Here is a 19921-nt window from a genome sequence, read left to right as displayed (position 1 = left end):
TAATGTCAATGTTGTGGGTCATATTTCAATTTTTAACAGAATAGATATTTATTTTGTAATACCACTATAAGAATACAATGATAACTAAAATTAACATAAATAAAATAACATACAGAATCATTCATGCATACATTAATAAAGTATGTTCTTTATTAATATGCAATATCAATCAACATTCAATGAATAAAGTATACAAAAAAAAGCAAATAAATATAGTAGTTAAGAAATTATATTCTTATTTTCCTATAGTTCACTTTCATACAGGTGCAGGCCCTGTTGGTCAATACTTACTTTTATGGTTATATAAAATTACTTTATATTCTAAGTATACTATGATGGCAGCCATTTTGTTGCTACAAATCAGAACCATGAAAGAGTAATGGAATTCAGCATAAAGAAGATAGAATACAGTACCTGAAGGATGACAGGGCATTAAGTCATGCTCTAGCTATTTCTAGCTATTAACTTAAATTATAGTCTCTATGGAATTCATTGTTTTGATCAGATCCTTTTTGGGGGCCATATATCTACCTGGGACTGCACCAAAATTATTTGAAGAGTGAGAAAACCTCTTTGAGTAGACCCATCATCTCCATGGCAAATAGGCTAATCAGTAGCACCCTGCTGGGGGCTAGAATGTTACTGGATTGGTGCCTCAGACCTTCTGTTTCCGCAGGCTGTTAATTAGTTTTAGCCACTAGCCAACAACCTAAACCAGATTTTAAAAAGACCAAAAAAAAAAAACCCAACAACAAACAAACCAAAAACCTAGTCATCTCTTGTTTTCAGTAAAAAAATTTTAGCTGACTTGCCTTCACTTCTAAAATGTTGTATTGTCATGTAGACACAGCCTTATTGTATATGTTTAAACAGCAATGAAGAACCAGCTAGTCTCTTCTAAAAATCACTTGATAGGCCAGGTGAGTTGAGTCAGTACATCTGCTTTACTTATTTAATTAATATTATCAGTAATAATAATGTTAATAATTATCATCATCATTCCTCAGATGAATCTGATACTAACTCATTATCATGGGAAATCAGGAGGGTACAGTGGAAGGAGCCTTGGATTGGAGTCAGGGGACCTGAGGATGCATCCTGCCTCTGTAATCATGCATCTGTGTGATCATGGACAGATCTTTTAACCACACTAGGCCTCATTTTTCCTCATCTGTAAAATGAAAGAGCTAAATAACCTCTAAGGTCTTTTCCAGCTATGAATTTATGCTCATATGATTCTATGTCCCACTGGCCAACAATGACAACATTCCATCGTTGGAATAGAAATCTCTGATGATATGGCAGTGCCTCGAATACCCTATCAACATCACGTGTACCCAATTTACCTTAATGCCCAAACACAATAGATTACTTGTTCCTTAAAGTCAACAGGTTTAGGTGGAAACAGCCCAGTTCACTTTAATGTTCCTTTATTTCGACTGTTTAAAAGTTGAATATCAATAAATTACATCAGTAGATTCTATTGCATTAACAGTTTTATTAACTAGCAGAATAACTAACCCTTCTGTTGGCCAAGGTTCTCTTTTCTTATTCCATCCCAGCTTTATCTATGATGGGTATTTTATAAAGTATTCCTAGGTTTATATTTATAATACTGTTCATTTATTAACTTGTATTTATTTACTGCCTATTAGCAATAATATTATGCATATCACCATAGATTCAATTGTTTTAAATCAGACCCTGGTTAAAACAATAGTTTTCATTATGTAAATTTCACAGCCTTAGTAATCTCAAATCAGAAGATACAATAGTGTAGTTTTTGTTTTATTTTCATAGTCAAGTAAGTTTTCCAAACTGCAGCATTTGTAATAGAGTATCATTAAACTGTCTCTGGGGCAGCATTTCTGGAAATTTTGTATTTTGTGGCAGAGGCATCTTAAATCTTAGCACATTCTGTTTCCAGAAATAATAATTTGTATATACTTTCTATCTCAGTACCAACATTTTTAAAAAGGGCAGTTTACAAACCATCAGGACAGATAGACAGTCTCCAGATCAGCAATTTAGAACCTGAAACACCCTGTTCTAATTTTAATTTGTTTAGCTTTTTACTTTAACTGTGCAGGGCCTATAGACATTCCAAGGAGCTCAGAATGTTATGCCAACTACTAGTGTAGCTTTAATGAAGCTATTTTTAGTACCTTGTATAAAAACTGACTTCAAAAGAAAGGACCCTGTACATATTTTATTTTTGGTGCTTCACTTTGCATTCCCAGACTAGGGGGCCTAAAGTGCCAACATGAGTTATCAACAGAGATATTCCACAAGCTAGAGGACCTGAACAATGCAAAAATATTAGGATAAAAAGAAGTTAGATTACCTTAGATTCTTTTTTAGTGTACTTATAACACGTAACTTTTTTTTTTTCTGGTAGCAGCTTCTGGAATCTGTGATAAACACTGGAAAGAACTGGTATGGAGGGATAAAGGATTCAGCCATTCTTGAAGGGAAAGACGCTAGCAAGCCTTTGCTGATTGGTCCAGCTTTTGCAGACATCGAAGAAATTCAAACAGGCATTCATCTCAGGATCACTGAAAAAAGTGCCCAGTGGCAGAAAGGAGACTGGGACTTGTTTAGATCTAGTGCTCAGGCTCTTATCACTGGACCGCAGGAGGAAGAATTCTCAACTTCAACCTATAAAAAAGGTCTCACAACTGACAATTTAGGGACTGGTAATTTATCTTCCTCTGAAGAGTCAGATTCCACAAGCATAAAAGCTATCAGAAAAGAGAGAAGAAAGATGATAGAGAAGAACATACTTTGCAAGGAAATCAAGAAGTTTCCACTTGAAAGTTTAAGTTGTTCACAATTCACAGAACCCACAACCCATGAACCCACTGAGTCAGAGGATATGAAAGAAAAGATGCCAGCCAAACATGAAGGCTTGAAACTACAGTCTCTTGAGGTAGGCCCCAGCAAACAGTATCTCCTGGATTGTATTCGCTGTGTGATGAGAGCTCACTGTTGATCCTAGTATTTATTATTACATTAATTCTAAGAAAATCCAGTTTTCTACATCTTAAATCAAAGATTGACCTCGTTAAATTAGTACCTATCCATGTTTGAGGAGGAACACATTCCTTAAATCAGGCCAACTTATTTTTCTCCATGTTTAAAGCTTTGTCATTTTAAAGTGAAATGTCTAAGCCTTTGGCAAAGTAGGCCCTGGTATAACCCCCTACTGTTGTCTCTTATTATTTGCTGAAAGAAAAGAGGGAAAGGTATGCCCTGGGGAGAAGAAACAGTGCCATTCAATTACATGCAAACTACTCCCTGAAGAGGGAAGAGCATTGGCTATGGAGTCTGGAGATCCAGGTTCTGCCATGTGCAGTGTGACCTTGGGCTTGAGGTTCCTTTATCTGTAAAATGTGTGTTTTGGAGGTAGGTGGCAGAATGGTTCAACTAGACGATCTTTCCAGCATTAAATCCTTTAAACAAATATTTACGGAATCTATGACGTGTACTCTGCACTAGTCCAAGTATTGTAAGGACTACAAAGACATGGCAGACATGGTTCCTAACCTCAAGTAACTCAGAACCCCTAAATAGCAACACAAAGCAGAAGATAAATCCTGCAGTGCTGGTTCAAACAAGCTTATCCTTGGTTCAAGCCATTCTGTGGGTTTGGGGTGTCTTAGTAGACAATGTATATGCAGCTTTTCAATCTTGGTTTTTCCCTCTACCCTGCAAGTTGCACATGGGACCATCTAACTGAGTTAGCAGAAAAGTTAACTTAGCAAACTAATTATTTACCCAATTATGGTCCCTTCTAAGGAATATTTGATTAACGTTAAATCATTTCTTTTGAAACAGTGGAATTTCATAACCTCCTTCAGTAAACCTATTTTTTAAAGAGTTCAAACCCAGTTTTCCCCAAACATTTAAAAACTCATATAAACAAGCTAGTTTTGAAACAAACTATACAGTAGCTTCTATCTAGCTTGAATAGAGCATTTAATGAGCAATGGATTTGCAGTCAACCTTCATTCAAATCCTGACCCTGCTTGTCTGACCGTACTCTGCTATTTATTAGTTACCAGTCTGACCTTGAATAAATCACTTAAACTCTCTGGGCTTCCGTTTCCTCTTCTCTAACCTAAAGGAATTGCACTAGATGATCACTCAGGCCTTTTTCAGCTCTAAATCTATGATCCTATAATCCATGAGTGAAAATATGAAATCCTCCAAGAAAGCATTCCTCCTTTCCAAGGATAATTATTTTTTTTCCTAAGCAGAATTGTTTGTTTTGCAGTTAACAAAGGTTTAAGTGGACTATGTTGAAACTTGGCTTGGGCAGGGCAGAGACGTTCAATTCAAACATTCATTTGTATCTTTAAGATGTCCCGTGCTTAATCATAGGAACATTAGATTTAGAAATTGCTCATCTTTGTGACAGTGTAAAACTTGCACATAAATTTTGGCTTACCAGGTGGTTTTATTTTTCAGATACTTGATGAGTGGGATTTAGATAAGATACTTCAAAACCTGGAGGCGCAAAAAAACCAGGGAGAATGTGCAACAGGAGTCACATGCTGGGAAGTCGACCCTTCTTTTAAAGGCCGAGGTCTAACTTTTTTTATGCAGTAAAAATTAACTTCATAGTACACAGTTCCTTGTATGAACTGTCAAGAAGCCTAACCTCACTAAAAAATACTGTTAACACATTCCTTGGTAACTTTTTGTGTTTCTTCATTCTTCCTGTCTGATATTTCTACCTATTTCTTAAATTGTTTCTGATTATCTTTAAAATGCATGCTGCTTTTCTACCTCCCCCAGTGTTTTCTTGTTTATCTCTTTCAGTGATTTATATGATTTTAATGAATGTCTCCTTTTATCTCATTTCAATTTGCCATTATAAACCCTTTATTTTTAAAAAATCTAATTCACCTTCATCCCACTTCTCACCATAGAAAACTAAAAAAAAAAATAAAATAAATTAGTAAGCGAAGTGGAAAATAATTGTTATTGCTCATGAGAAGCTTATAAATAAAATAAAAATGCTCACATCTATCATCATAGGTACTTATTCATCCTCTCCTGTTTTCAAAAGTATATAGAGGTGGTCAGTCTTAGAGGAGAGAATGTAAGGTTAAGAAAGCATTTATATAATGCTTTCAAGTTTGCAAAGCACTTTACAAACATCTCATTTTATCCTCAAAACAACCCTGGGAGGTAGATGCTATTATTATCCTCATTTTACAGATGAGGAAACTGAGGCAAACAGAGGGTAAGTGACTTGCTCAAGGTCACACAGCTAGTAAGTATCTGTCTATGTCCAGATTTGAACATAAGTCTCCTTGACTCTCAGTGGCCTCTTTATAGCAGATCCCAAACTGCATTAGTGGGGGACTGGAGTCCAATAGTTCACAATGGTTTTAATGAGTTTTCTATCCTTGGGGCAACTTCTTAAAACCTGCAGCATCTGAGTTCATGGGCTTGTAGCTTCAACCTAAGGGCCTAGTTTATAAATGAAGCAGGGGAGAGCTGGCCAATCACTAAATATTTCTGTTCTTGTTTGCCAATCTGCAGGAAGCCTTGTGTCCAAAACCCAGGACAGGCTTATGGAGCAGCTAGTTGCCCTATGTGCCAAACAGTCTAAAGATTTATCCTTACCCCATGAGAAGCCTTCTGACAAGCTCTGCCATCCTATGGAAGACCAGATCAGAAGCAGGTAAGCCACTCATTTCTCTTCTGATTTGATCATCGTGACTTAGATTGGAGTGATTACAGTAATTTCATAGAATCACAAAATCTCAAAAGCTGAAAGATCATCCAGTCCAATCCATACCTGAGCAGAAATCTCATCCCCAATAAGCTATTGTTCAACTTCTCAGACTTCCAATGAAGGGAAGCCTGCTACTCCCCAAGACAGCCCATAACTCTTTTGAAAATCTTTAATTGTTTTAGGAAGATTTCTTTTCTCCAAACCTAAATCTGCCTCTCTGCTACTTCCACTTAATTAGACTAGACGATTTCCTAGGTCCTTTTTGGCTAGAAATCTATAATTGACTTCCTAATCCTGCACCCTAAGGTCAAACAAACTAAGTCTAACCCCATGGGTAATCTGAGGCTCAACTCAGAGGGGTTCGGTCAGTTGAAGTATCTCAGAGTATCAGAGGTGGGACTCAGTCCAGTGCTCCAAGTCCATGCTGCCTCTCAAAGTGGAGCATTAATGCAACTTGTAGTCCGATTCCTGGGTAGGACTCAAACCCATGGCCCCTACTTTGGGGAGGCCAATGGCTAATCCATTAAGTCATTGTAGCTTAATAAATATTCATTGATTCGACTTGAATTCAGTTGAATCTTTAGATACCTGCTATTTGGGAGGGTTACCTTCCATCCCATTAGCAAGATATTATGATCTGCTAGACAGAATTGTCCAAGCATATCATTCAGAGACAAATTTCATGAGCCAGTGTGGAGCCAGAGCAGAAAAATGGCATCAAAAAGAATAGGACATTTGCTGATTGCCGAAATTCACATAACCATCAGTTGGTATAGGTAGACAGAAAGATAAGAACTGCAGTGTAACAGCCAAATATGGACGTTGTATGATTACAGTTCTTTTCTATAGCTTGAAGGAGTTGTTGAGGAAAAGAGCTTAAGCTTATTGGACTATCCATCTATCTCCTCCCTTGTCACAGTTTCTTTCTCTGAAAAATCTTTACAAATAGAAGAGCCTCTAGTTTTTGTCTGCAATGGCTACACTTAAGCCTAGAATAAAGAATCTTGATTAACTCCTTCTGACTTCCCCAATTTCATTTGTCATTACTCCCTTACATGTACCTTTTGCACCAGTCAAGTTCACCTGCTAGCCATCCCCAACTCCGAGTCACCCTCTCTACCTACATACCAACCACAACCTTTGCCTGGAACGGCTTCACACCAATCCATGTTTCCCCTTCTTCAAAACCATCCAAAGTGAAATACACTGCTTCATAAAATCATGAGTCCCCCATTCCTGGAATTCTTCTGACAGAGGGAGCCTGGTGGCCATTGAGACCTTGCTGCTCAAGCAGAGCAAGAGACTTCCCTTCCCTCCTGCCTCAAAATCCTCCATGTCTTCCTTTTCCTCCCTTGTTCCATTTTCTGATGATGAGGTGTCCCTTCTCTTTCTCCTTGTCTAACATTTATGCCCTTCCTCCTTTCCTCTTGTCTTCTTTTGAAGCTTAAGTCATCTCCTTTTTCTTTCTCATCTTCAGTCTCTTCCTACCCACTGACTTCTTCCCCATGACCTCTAAACCTGCTCATCTCTGTCCATCCTTAACAAGCCTTTCTTGGATCCTGTGATCTTTTCTCTTTACTAATTTGTTTGTTTTTAGCATTCATTTTTAAAAATTTTAAATTCAATATTCTCTTTCTTTCCAGTCCCTCTCCTGCCCATTGAGAAGACAAGCAGTATTATATCAGTTATACATATGAAGTCATGCAAAACATTTCTGTATTAGCCATATTGAAAAAAAAAAAAGGACAAACTAAAGAAAGTGGAAAAAAATGTGCTTGCAATCAGTACTCAGAGTTCATTGGTTCTCTCTCTGGAAATAGATAGCATTTTTCATCATGAGTCCTTTGGAACTGTTGTGGATCATTGTATTGATCAGAGTAGCTAAGTCTTTCACAGTTGATCATCATCATGATATTGCTATTACTATATACAATGTTCTCTTGTTTCTGCACATTTCACATTGTATCAGTTCATATAAGTCTTCCCAGGTTTTTCTGGACCCATCCTGCTCGCCACTTTTTATAGTGCAATAATACTCCGTCACAATCATATACCACAGCTTGTTCAGCCATTCCCCAATTGATGGGCATACTCTCAAGTTACAATTCTTTGTGACCACAAAAAGAACTGCTATAAATATTTTTGAACATACAGGTTCTTTTCCCCTTTCTTTGATCTCTTTGTGATACAGACCTAGTAGTGGTATTGATGGGTTAAAAAGTTTTTTAGCCCTTTGAGCACAGTTTCAGATTGTCCTCCAGAATGGTTGGGCCCGTTCACAACTCTGCCAACAGTGCATTAGTGTCCCAATTTTTCCACCTCCCCTCCAGCATTTGTCATTTTCCTTTTCTGTCATGTTAGCCAATCTTACAGATATGAGGTGGTACCTCAGAGATGTTTTAATTTGCATTTCTCTATAATCAGTAGGGATTTCGATCATTTTTTCATGTGACTATTGATAGCTTTGATTTCTTCTTCTGAAAACTGCTTGTTTATACATCCATTGACTTTATCAGTTGGACAATGGCCCTTATTTTTATAATTTTGGCTCAGTTCCCTATGTATTTAAGAAATTCTCTTTACTAGAGAAATTTGCTCTAAGGTTTTACCCCAGTTTCCTGCTGTCCTCCTAATTTTAGCTGCATTTTGTTTGTGCAAAACTTTTTAATTGCATGTAATAAAAATTATCCATTTTACTTCCTGTGATCTCCTCTATCTTTTGTTTAGTCATAAATTTTTCCCTTATCCATAGATCTGACAGATAAATTTTTCCATGTTCTCCTCATTCGCTTATGATATCACCCTTTTTGTCTAAATCATGTACTGGTTTTGACTTTATTTTGGTATATATTGTGAAATGTTGTTCTATGCTTAGTTTTTGCCAAACTGCTTTCCAGTTTTCTTAACAACTTTTTGTCGAATAGTGAGTTCTTACCCCAAAATCTTGGATCTTTGAGTTTAACAAACACTAGATTACTATGGTCATTTACTACTGTTTATTGTGTACCTAATCTATTCCACTGATCCACCACTCTGTTTCTTAGCCAGTACCAAATTATGTTCATGATTACTGCTTTGTAATCTAATTTGAAATTTAATACTGCTAGGGTTCCTTCTTCACATTTTTTTTTCATTGATTCCCTTGATATTCTTGACTTTTTTATTTTTCTAGGTGAATTTTGCTATTATTTTTTCTAACTCTATAAAACAATTCTTTGGTTTGATTGGTGACCCTGTGATCTATTCACGCTTTCATCCTATAACACTCTTCTCCTTCACTGCTGAACTCTTAACTCTTAAAAGGACAATCTACACTTAATTGTTTCACCTTCTTCACCATTATTTACTCTTTAAACTATTTGCTGTCTGGTTTCTCACCCCACCATTCTGCTAAAACTACTTTCTCAAAGGCTATCAGTGATCTCTTTGTTGTTGTTGCTGGTTTTTTTTTTTTTAAATGATATGGTACCCTCTTAGCAGTATTGTGATATTGTGGATAGAGAACTGACCTCAAACTCAGGAAGATCTGGTTTCGTATGCTGCCTCTCGCATTTACTTTTTCTGTGTGCAACCCTACACAAGTCACTTAACCACTCAGTCCTCTACAAAACTCTCTAAGGCTATATAAATTTTGTGCACAGCAGAGAAAGACCAAAAGAAAACCTACAAGGAAGCAAAGAAAAGATGGATACCTCTGAACACAATGTGTAGTGTTTATTAATTAGGCTTTCTTGAAATGGAAATGCATTGCTTTATATTTTGAATCCTCTCTTATGTTCTGCTGCTGTACACGTGGCAATTCTTTTTTTTTGTATTTATGTTTAAAATATATTTCTTTTTTATTTTCTTATTTTGTATTTAAGTTTAAAATAAACTAATAAAAAAGAGAGAAAAGACTATATAAGTTTCAGAGAAGATGCTTTTGTAGAAGGCATTTCCTCACACAGGAGCTCCTTGTACTATTGAAATGAGAGATCTATCCCTACTGTCCCCTCAGGGTAACTGCTTTATTGATTTAATTTTTTAAAATTAAGAACTAAAAAATCATCAACAAATGCAAACATTTCCTAACACAAAGAAGGGTAAAAAATGGGGACTAAACGTGAACCTGCAAATTTACTACATATGGCTTGTCCCTTTTAATGTAACATTAAATGTATTCCAACATTGCCCTGCTTGTCTATATTCACCCATCTCCTCTTTGTATGGTTCATTGATGTCCCTTTCATTCCTCCCTTCCGACTTTTTGGGAATCACTATTACCACTCCCACTCCTAATCCTCTCAATTCTTCCCCCTGCCCCTCCCCCCAAAAAAATCCCTCCCTTGTAACAAAAATGTAGTCAGGCAAAATAAGCTTCTGTTGTAATGGTCATGTCTGAAAATGAATGGATTATTCTTCACGTCTAGTTCATTAATTCTCTGCCAAGTAGGAGGTATGCTTATTATTAGTCTTCTGGAGTCATGATTGGTCAGAGTTCTTAAGTCTTTCAAAGTTACTTTCCTTTACAATATTGTTGTCATTGTATAAATTGTTCTCCTGGTTCTTTTTACTTAACTCTGCATCGATTCATGCAAGTCTTCCCATGTTTCTCTGAAACCATTGCCTTCACATCACTTCTTATGGCACAATAATATTCCATTATATTTATATGTCATAATTTGTTTAGCCGTTCCCCAATTGATGGACACCCCCTATTGACAGGCACCTAGTATCACCACCACTATAAAGTTTTTGTACATATGGGTCTGTTCCCTCTTTCCTAAGACATCTGAAGAGTTAGCTCACCCATGATCAAACCAGGGATTTGGGTTAGTATCTGGTGCCTTCTTCCTATGTTTAAACATTCCAGATGTCCTCTCAGGCTTGCAATGGACCTAATGAGTCCAAAGGTCTCTAAGAAAGATGCTGAGTTAGTTCTGGACATTCTCCTCTGAGGAGTGAGAAACCCCAATCTGAATTTCTGCTGTAATTCATCCTGGGGATAGAGTAAAAAAAAAAAAATCTCTTCCTAAAGCTTATACAATATAGTTTTAATTTTTTCTACTTAGAATTATTTCAATGTATTGCTAAAATGTTGCTAAGGCAGACTTCTCCTGGGCATTCTTTAGTGAATATATAAGACAATGATTGTATACAACTGGTGGTGTTTGGAAACCATTTCTGGAGTGAGAGGAGGATGGATGTAAAACCTTGACTAGAGTACCCAACTTCGTGTACAGCTTCCTGAGTTTAAATTATCCTCAGTTTCCTTATCCACTTTGAACTTAGGATGATGACCTCTGGGGAAAATTTTGCCTTATGCTAATGAATAATACAAGAGAAATGTTTTAGGAATCATTATTTTGTGTTCACACAAATTCTAGGTGTATGTCACACCTAACACCAGGGCAGAGGCAACATGTGACTAAAGACACAAAGCTGAAGGGGAAAATGGAGTCTCCCACAGTTTTCATTGACCTCAGGCAGCCTGAGCCAAAGAAATCAGTGCCTCTGCCTAGGTCAGAACACCGATTCCAGAATCAAGGGGACAAGCTCAGGTAATGGCAGCACAGAAAATACAAGCTCCACTTTTACCCTCTTTCAGTTTCTTCTTTATGGGATGAGTATTTCCAAAGGGTGGGGAAAGGAGATGCTTTTGGAAACTAGGAGAACTTCCAAATATTAAATAAGGAGTCTGTGGAATTAGTTACAATGGTCTTGTTAGGTATGGGAACACGGGACTAAGAGCTGTGAGTTTGGAGACCTGGTTCCAGTGAAGTCAAGTCAGCCAACATTTTTAAGGGCCCACTACACATTTCTTTATCCTCTAGGAGACAGAAAGCCCAGAGAATTGGCTGAGAAGGGGTCACGAGATTGGGTCTACAAGATTACACAAATCCCAGGGATCCTTATCATTACTAGTCCCATTGCTAATACCGACACAGTGCATGAATTTGAATGGGGATACTTCAATCTAGACACTAGGTGACGCAGTAGATAAAGTGCCAGCCTGAAGTCAGGAAGATTCATCTTCCTGAGTTCAAATCTGGCCTCAGACACTAGGTATGTGACCTTGGACAAGTCGCTTAACCCTGTTCGCCTCAGTTTCCTCATCTGTAAAATGAGCTGCAGAAGGAAATGGCAAACCACTGTAGTATCTTTGCCAAGAAAACCCCAAATGAAGTCATGAAGAATTGGACATTACTGAACAACAAAATAACAAAAACAACAACTTTAATCTATTTCTTCATGTATAAAATTGGAGTAGTTGTCCTCCAGCACAAATGGGATTATAGATAAAAAGAAGCATTGCGCTGTTTAGGAGAAAGGCTTTGTGTGAATCCAAGTCCTTGGGTTTGCTATTCTTTATAGACTGAATGGAACACAAGACACAGGCTAAAGACAGTGACTATCAAGAATGCTGAGTTTAATTTCGTAAAACTACAACTTTTAACAATCATATTTTAGGACCACAAGAGTTAGAACTGGAAGGAACTTTAAAAATCCTCTAGCCCAATTCTTTGTCTCTGTTTCTCTTTGTCTTCTCTCTCTTCTTTCCCTCTAGCCTTCCCTTTCTCTTTCTTTCTTTCTTTCTCTCTCCTGTCTGTCTCTCTGTCTCTCTTCCCCTTCCCCCCTCTTTTTTTTTTTTGCAAGGCAATCAGGGTTAAGTGACTTGCCCAAGGTCACACAGCTAGTGAGTATCATGTGTCTGAGGTCACAGTTGAACTCAGGTCCTCCTGACTCCAGGGCTGGTGCTCTATCCACTGTGCCACCTAGCTGCCACACCCTCCCTCTCTTTTATCAGATAAACTGAGAGCCAAAGAAGCTGTGACTTGACCAAGGTCACTTGCTTTTTTTTAATCACTCAGTCAGTAAGCATTAATTAAGGGCCTGCTATGTACTAAGCATGGGGGATGCAAGTACAAAAATATGAAAGTTAACAGTCCAGACTGTTTTGACCCTACATCAAAAGCTTTTTGAATGAAAGAAGATACGGGAAGTAGGGTGAGGAAATTGGAACATACGTAAAAGGTAACCTTTTTTTAAAAGGAACAAATAAGAGCCAGTGTGGTATGATTGTAGCAGAAATGGAAGAATTATATTCCATGCCCAGGCAGGTATGACTATGGGCCTCTGACTTCCCCTTTCTGGGTCTCAGTTTCCTCACCTATTAGAGAGGTGATGAAGACCTTCCAACTCTAAAATGTATATCATCGTAAATCAAAAACCATCAAAGTCCAAAGGTGGTATTCTTGTCAAAGAACAAATTTTAGGTACAGATATGTAAATCTTTGGAATAGGTTTGATCTTTTCCTGGAATGGCCCCATCTATTCTCACTTCCAGTACCAACTATATCTAAAGAAGCTAATTTTGGTCTTTCTACCATTTGTATAATGGATCTCCCTTCCATTTATTCTGATAACTTCTATTTTATGTATCCTGCATTTTTATACTTTTAAACTAACCTTTCTTATATTTGTATGTCTTCTAAGTCTCACCAATCACATCTATACGATTTTTCATTTCTAGATGTATTTCTTCTTTAAAAATATTTTTTAGAAAAGCAGATTTCCTCTTCCAAGAAATCAAAATCAAACCAGATAAATTGTCCAAAAAGTAATTTTGTAAAAGAGGGAATAATTGAACTCCCTTACCTCTTTCTTCCTGATAAGGTAGAAATAGAGCCATGCTGATTGCTGTCAGAACTACCTAGAGAGGAGAAGGAAGAAAAAGAGGGAATTGGATCTGGTACAAGTACAAAAGGAAAATCTATGTCAAAAAGGCAGATTCTATAGACTTTAAATTGAACAGATTTCATTAAAAAAAATATATCCAACCAACAAGCAGAGTTTGCAAAAATGCAAAGTAGTAGCTGAAATAAGCCATTTCATCTCAGTAAGGAGGAACATGCATAGACTGAAAATCACTTTAAGTTGAAATATAAATTAATTTGATCCAGGATTGGATTGCACACAGACATTCATACGCATACAGTTGGCTGGAAGCTCAAACTGCTGAACTCCCTACCTCAAGAGGTATTTCCAATTCAGCTCACTTTTTGATCCAAATGAATTTGTGTGTGTGTGTGTGTGTGAGAGAGAGAGAGAGAGAGAGAGAGAGGGAGAGAGAACAAGTTTTGAATTATTTAATAAATATGTCAGGCCACTTAAAGGCTTTTTATACCTGTGCTGCCCCTTTTTCCCCCCTTCCTACCTCACCAAGAGCACACAGTTGAATATACTTGCAGAATGCTGAAAATATGAACTCATTCAATAAGAAGTTCCAGCACTTTTAGGCATGCTGTAAGATGATAGAATTTATTTATATTTCATTTCTCTCTAGCTCCAGTGACAGCTCTATCGAAAGTGAGGAGGAGACTCCAGATGTGAGAGATGAGAAAGGACCCAGAGAGAGAATTTCACAAGGACCAAGGTAGAAAAAAAAAAAAGCATTTTCCTTCAGCTGAAAAATTCCAAGAATGGCATCTTGGGGCTTTATTTTTCTTCTCCATTAGTGATTTTTTTTCAACATCAATATCAGTCTGGTGATTGAAAATCAAGCCGTCACTTTCCTGCTTTAACATCTTTTTGGCAAGTTTTGGGTTTTTTTTAAAGGCAATTGGGGTTAAGTGACTTGCCTAGGGTCACACAGCTAGTAAGTGTCAAGTGTTTGGTCTGAGGTCAAATTTGAACTCAGGTCCTCCTGACTTCAGGGCTGGTGCTCTATCCACTGCGCCATCTAGCTGCCCCACAAGTTTTTTGCTAAGGATATTCGAATTATATAGTTATCTTATAATACATAAATGCTTTATGTGTTTCAAAGAAACGATGTTGTTTATCTAGCATTCAAAAGAATGCCTACTTCATATTCTAGGCCATTTAGAATCCATATTATGTTCTCTCCCTTTTTGTGCCAGGATGGTGCCATTCTAATGAACCTCAAAAGAAGGAAAGGTTTTCTGGAGTACCTAATGTACACTTCCTGGCAGTAGCATAAAATTCCCAAACAAGCTCGAGCATTTGTGGAAGCTTCTAATAATAGCTGAAATTTAACATAGAAGGGGTTTTTTTTCCGCCATTGTTTTTGGCAGTGGTTCAATAACCATCTCCATAACAGTTTTGTTATTCCTAACATAAAAATGCCCTGTTAAAACTCAACTTTTGGGGCAGCTAGGTGGTGCAGTGGATAGAGCACCGGCCCTGAAGTCAGGAGGCCCTGAATTCAAATCCGACCTCAGATCAAACACTTGACACTTACTAGCTGTGTGACCCCCTTGGCAAGTCTCTTAACCCTAACTGCCTTAAAAAAAAAAAAAGAAAACTCAACTTTCCGACTTAAATAGATTCATCCCATTTCAAGTATATGTGACATTTTACATCTTTACCAAGAGCTATTCTTGATCCTAGGCTGTTGAATTCTACATAATTGTCTCGGTCATTTCTACCCTTGTTCACTCATTAATTGACTGAATAAATGAATGAACAAGCATTTTCTTAAGCACTGTTTATGTCACCAGTTCTGAATAAGGTACTTTGGAGGTATAAAACAAGTGGAAGAAATAATTCCTGCTTCTCAGGGCCTCACAATCTAATGGGAGAGGCAGAACGTACATACATCAAATGCCTGGAGAACAATTATAAGGGGACAAAATGTACATGATAACAGTAAAAACCACGTGTGCTGGGAGTATATACTGACCTACCCCAAAACGTGGCACATGTAGATATGCCCACCCCTCAAATAACACATTATTTACCTACATTCTACCAATACAAATGCATGACAGTAACATTCTGGCATATCAAGAAGCTCCAGGGCACGTGCCTCCAGTAAATGAGCAGGAATATCAGTACTTGCCTAAATCTGTAGATTTAACAACAGCTATAATATTCTCAAACAGTTTCATTTGTGTTTGTTTTGTCCGTGGATTCATACAGCAAAGTTCTTGAGAATAACAGCTGTGTTCTCATTTTCATTATAAACTCCTCCAGTGTAAGTAGAATTATGACACAGAAGAATTTTGTCTCCCATACCCCCAGAACCCTTTTGTCTTCTATTACTAGTACTCTATTCTCCATCTCCCAGCCCACGTGGACATCAGACTGAAATGTATTCATTCTCTCTCTCTAGTTTCCTATCAAAAATTACTTTCAGATCTTTCATCACTCCAAGATGTAAATGACTGATAACATCTAAAGGTATTATCCCTTTTGGTGGAAAATTGCATTTTCCTAGGAGGCAGCTAGGTGGCGCAGTGGCTATCCACTGGAGCTCTATAGCTCCAGCCTTGGAATCAGAAGGACCTGAGTTCAAATGTGACCTCAGACACTTGATACTTACTAGCTGTGTGACCCTGGGCAAGTCACTTAACCCCAATTGCCTCACCCAAAAAAAAAAATTGCATTTTCCCATTGTAGTAGCCTTAAGTTAAAGGGACAAATAGCTCTAAGGTAGAATTTGGGGCATTAGGCATCCTAACAGGGTTGGCCCTAATAGTGTAAACCAGTCTCCCTACAAGTGAGACAGCTCCTACTGCACATACCGCCCCTTCAATGTTGCTGACAAAATGACAGCTGTTAGTCTTCTGGGTCCCTGGTGTTGTATTCAAGTAGTTGCTGTGAGGCCTCCTGAGTGACCTACTTTCTACCTTACATGAGTAAGTTGTTGAAATTGAAGTATTAAATTTTTTTTTCTCATATATGCTGCTCGGCCCTTAATAACCATGAAGTAAATGTCAGGATGCTTTTTTTTTTTTAATTTGTCCTTGTTTTTCTTGGATTCTGTCTCTTACCAGGGACCAGACTGGGAAAAGTTACCTGCTACAACAGCTCCGTGCTTTCCAGAAGACCTCTCGGTCACGTGGCACTGAAACTAAAGTGATTGCCCAAGAGGGCCACAATACTCTGGAGGCTGAAACTTTTGAAGACGTGGCCAAGTCAGGAATCAGGAGAAAACAACACGTGGTAACAAGAGATACCCATCAGCACACTTCCGTGAGGCCCCTGGGATCTCAGTACCTCCCACTCCTAGACCAGGAGGCCAAAGGTAGAGGAGAAAATCAAAAGGGCACAGACGAGAATCTGGATTCAGAAAAATTCATTGTGGAGTTGGCAACTCCTCTGAATAAAACAAGAGAAACCTCAAGGTAAAGTAATTTGAGAGCTGGGTTGATAATTTGGATCCGAGTTATTAGATACCTAGTCCTATGGGTTCTCTTTGCTCTATTCCATGTTTTTCATGAGCATCTGTAGAGTAGTAAGACTCAGGCCACATCTTCCATATGTGACACAACAGAGATAATTATTCAGGTATATGGCATTTTAAGATTAACAAAGCCCTTTGCTCACAATGTTGTTGTTGAGTTGTTTCAGTTGTGGCCGATTGTCTGTGACCCTATTTGGGGTTTTCTTGTCAAAGATGCTGAAGTGGGTAGCCATTTCCTTCTCCTGTTCATTTCACAGATAACAGACTAAGACAAACATGATAAGGGCCTTTCCCAGAGTCACACAGCTAATATGTGTCTGAGGCCAAATTTGAATTCAGATCCTCCTGACTCCAGGCCTGATACTCTATTCATTGTACCACCTACCTGCCCTTGTTTACAGTAGCCCTCTGAAATAGCTAGTGCCTATGCTATTATCCCTATTTTATAAATAAGTAAACTGAGGTGCAGACATTTAGACAACAGTAACTCAGCTAGTAAATGTCTCATGCAGCCAGATACTCTTAGAGATCAGCAACTGCTGTAAGTAGAATATAACACTGGACTCTCCTGGGCATGCTGTAGCTCTGGGACTCTTGATTAGTGATGCTTGCAAATGTTGCTGCAATCATATGACCACGAGTAGTACTATTGTCAAGGAACTTGATGACCTTGACCCATCTTAGGTTTGATGACATAGAAAACATTAGAAAAGAGTAGGGCTAGAAGGGCAGTGGGCGGAGGCAGTGTCATCAGTAAATGGTACCAGGTCAGATTTTAGTGGCTAGACCTGAAGGTAATTAAGCTTCCCTGCAATGTTGGCTTATAGTTGCTATTTTTATCTACTGATTTTGAAAGCACATGCATTCATCAAATGTTAAATGTGAGTACTGTACAGGTTTTAAGTCTTGAGCCTCCTCTCTAGATAAACATTTTCCCTTGGCAACCTTCTATATTGCCATGGCTTCAATTGATGTAGTGAAAGAATTTTGTTGGTTTTTTTTTTTAATTAATTAATTAATTTTTAGTTTTCAACATTCACTTCCATAAGATTTTGAGTTCCAAATTTTCTCCCCCTCCCTCCCCTTCCCCCACCCCAAGATGGCATGCAATCTGATATAGGCTCTACATATACATTCCTATTAAACATATTTTCACATTAGTGATGTTGTAAAGAAGAATTAGAACCAATAGGAGGAACAATAAGAAGAAGAAAAAAGAGAGAGAGAGCAAACAGTATGCTTCTATCTGCATTCAGATTCCGTATCTTTTTCTGCATGTAGATAGCATTTTCTATCATTAGTCTTTTGGAGCTGTCTTAGATTCTTGTATTGCTAAGAAGAAGTAAGTCTATCAAACTTAGTCATTGCCACATTGCTGCTGTTACTGTATACACTGTTCTCCTGGATCTGCTCACTTCACTCAGCATTAGCTCATACAAGTCTTTCCAGGTATATCTGAAGTCCGCCTGCTCATCATTTCTTATGGAATGATAATATTCCATTACATTCATATACCACAACTTGTTCAGCCATTCCCCAATTGATGGGCATCCCCTCAATTTCCAATTCTTTTTTTTTTTTTTTTAGGCAATTGAGGTTAAGTGACTTGCCCAGGGTCACACAGCTAATAAGTGTCAAGTGTTTGGTCTGAGGCTGGATTTGAACTCAGGTCCCCCTGACTTTAGGGCCGGTGCTCTATCCACTGTACCACCTAGCTGCCCCTCAATTTCCAATTCTTTACCACCACAGAAAGAGCTGCTATAAATAGTTTTGTACATGTGGGTGCTTTTCCCATTTTTATGATCTCTTTGGAATACAGACCTAGAAGTGGTATTGCTGGATCAAAGGGTATGCACAGTTGTATAGCCCTTTGGGCAAAGTTCCAAATTGCTTTCCAGAATGATTGGATCAGTTCACAACTCCACCAACAATGTATTAGTGTCCCAACTTTTATCTTATTCTCCAACATTTATCATTTTCCTGTTTTGTCATGTTAGGTGTGATGTGGTATCTCCGAGTTGTTTAGATTTGCATTTCTCTAATCAATAGTGATTTAGAGCTTTTTTACATATGGCTATAGACAGCTTTAATTTCTTCATCTGAAAACTGCCTATTCATATCCTTTGACTATTTATCAACTGGGAAATGACTTGTATTCTTATAAATTTGACTCAATTGTCTATATATTTTAGAAATGAGGCCTTTATCAGAGACACTGGTTGTAAAAATTGTTTCCCAGTCTTCTACTTCCCTTCTAATTTTGGTTGCATTGACTTTTTTTGTGCAAAAAACTTTTAGTGAAAGAATTTTGGACTCCAGAGTCAAAGTCAGCAGAGATTAAGGTTCAATAGCAATCCCTGTCACTTATTAGCTGTGTGAACACAGTCAAGTTGCTCAGCTTCTGTTGTTGTTGTCGTCATTTAGTCATCTTAGTTGTATCCCCATTTGGGGTTTTCTGGCAAAGATACTGGAGTGGTTTGCCATTTCCTTCTCTAGCTCATTTTACAAATGAGGAAACTGAGGCGAACAGGGTTAAGTGACTTGCGCAGGGTCACACAGCTAGTAAGTGTCATTTGTACTAAGGTCTTCCTAACTACAGGCCCAGCACTTTGTGCACTGTGCCACTATCAACTTCTGATGAGCCTCTATTTCCTTATTTGTAAAACAGAGATGATATTTGTCAGGGATATTAGGAAGATCGAATAAGATAATGTATATAAAATGCTCTGCAAACTTTAATATACTATATAAATATCAACTATTATTTGGGACACTTTCAACTGTATTTCTGCAGTTCTCTCTCCGCCTTAGAGCTCCACTTTCATATTTGTAGCCACCTTCAGGATACCTCCGCCTGGATGTCCTGCCAGCATCTTAAATCTGAACTTATCATTGTCCTATCTTCATAAACCCTTAGTGGCTCCCTATTACAGACTCTGTGTGTGTGTGTGTGTGTGTGTGTGTGTGTGTGTGTGTGTGTGTGT

At 37.9% G+C, this 19921-nt stretch overlaps 1 protein-coding gene across 5 annotated transcripts in view; it reads left to right on the top strand.

Moving 5' to 3' along the window:
* Positions 1 to 19921, top strand: part of CUNH16orf71 (chromosome unknown C16orf71 homolog) — a 35632-nt gene that overhangs the window by 9627 nt on the left and 6084 nt on the right. For 3 of the 5 annotated variants that reach the window (XM_027839365.1, XM_027839363.1, XM_027839364.1), the window contains exons 4-9: positions 2399 to 2929; positions 4471 to 4588; positions 5554 to 5695; positions 11116 to 11289; positions 14076 to 14165; positions 16528 to 16878. In XM_027839365.1, coding sequence (XP_027695166.1) covers positions 2399 to 2929; positions 4471 to 4588; positions 5554 to 5695; positions 11116 to 11289; positions 14076 to 14165; positions 16528 to 16878 — 1406 coding nt within the window. The remainder of the gene's footprint in view (positions 1 to 2398; positions 2930 to 4470; positions 4589 to 5553; positions 5696 to 11115; positions 11290 to 14075; positions 14166 to 16527; positions 16879 to 19921) is intronic. The other 2 variants (XM_027839366.1, XM_027839367.1) reach the window with 2 other exon arrangements.

This window comes from Vombatus ursinus, unplaced genomic scaffold (genome assembly GCF_900497805.2).
Source record: "Vombatus ursinus unplaced genomic scaffold, bare-nosed wombat genome assembly UNPS02014832.1, whole genome shotgun sequence".
Classification (NCBI taxonomy): domain Eukaryota; kingdom Metazoa; phylum Chordata; class Mammalia; order Diprotodontia; family Vombatidae; genus Vombatus; species Vombatus ursinus.
Note: the sequence above shows the minus strand (reverse complement) of the source record. Positions and strands in the feature narration are given on the sequence as shown.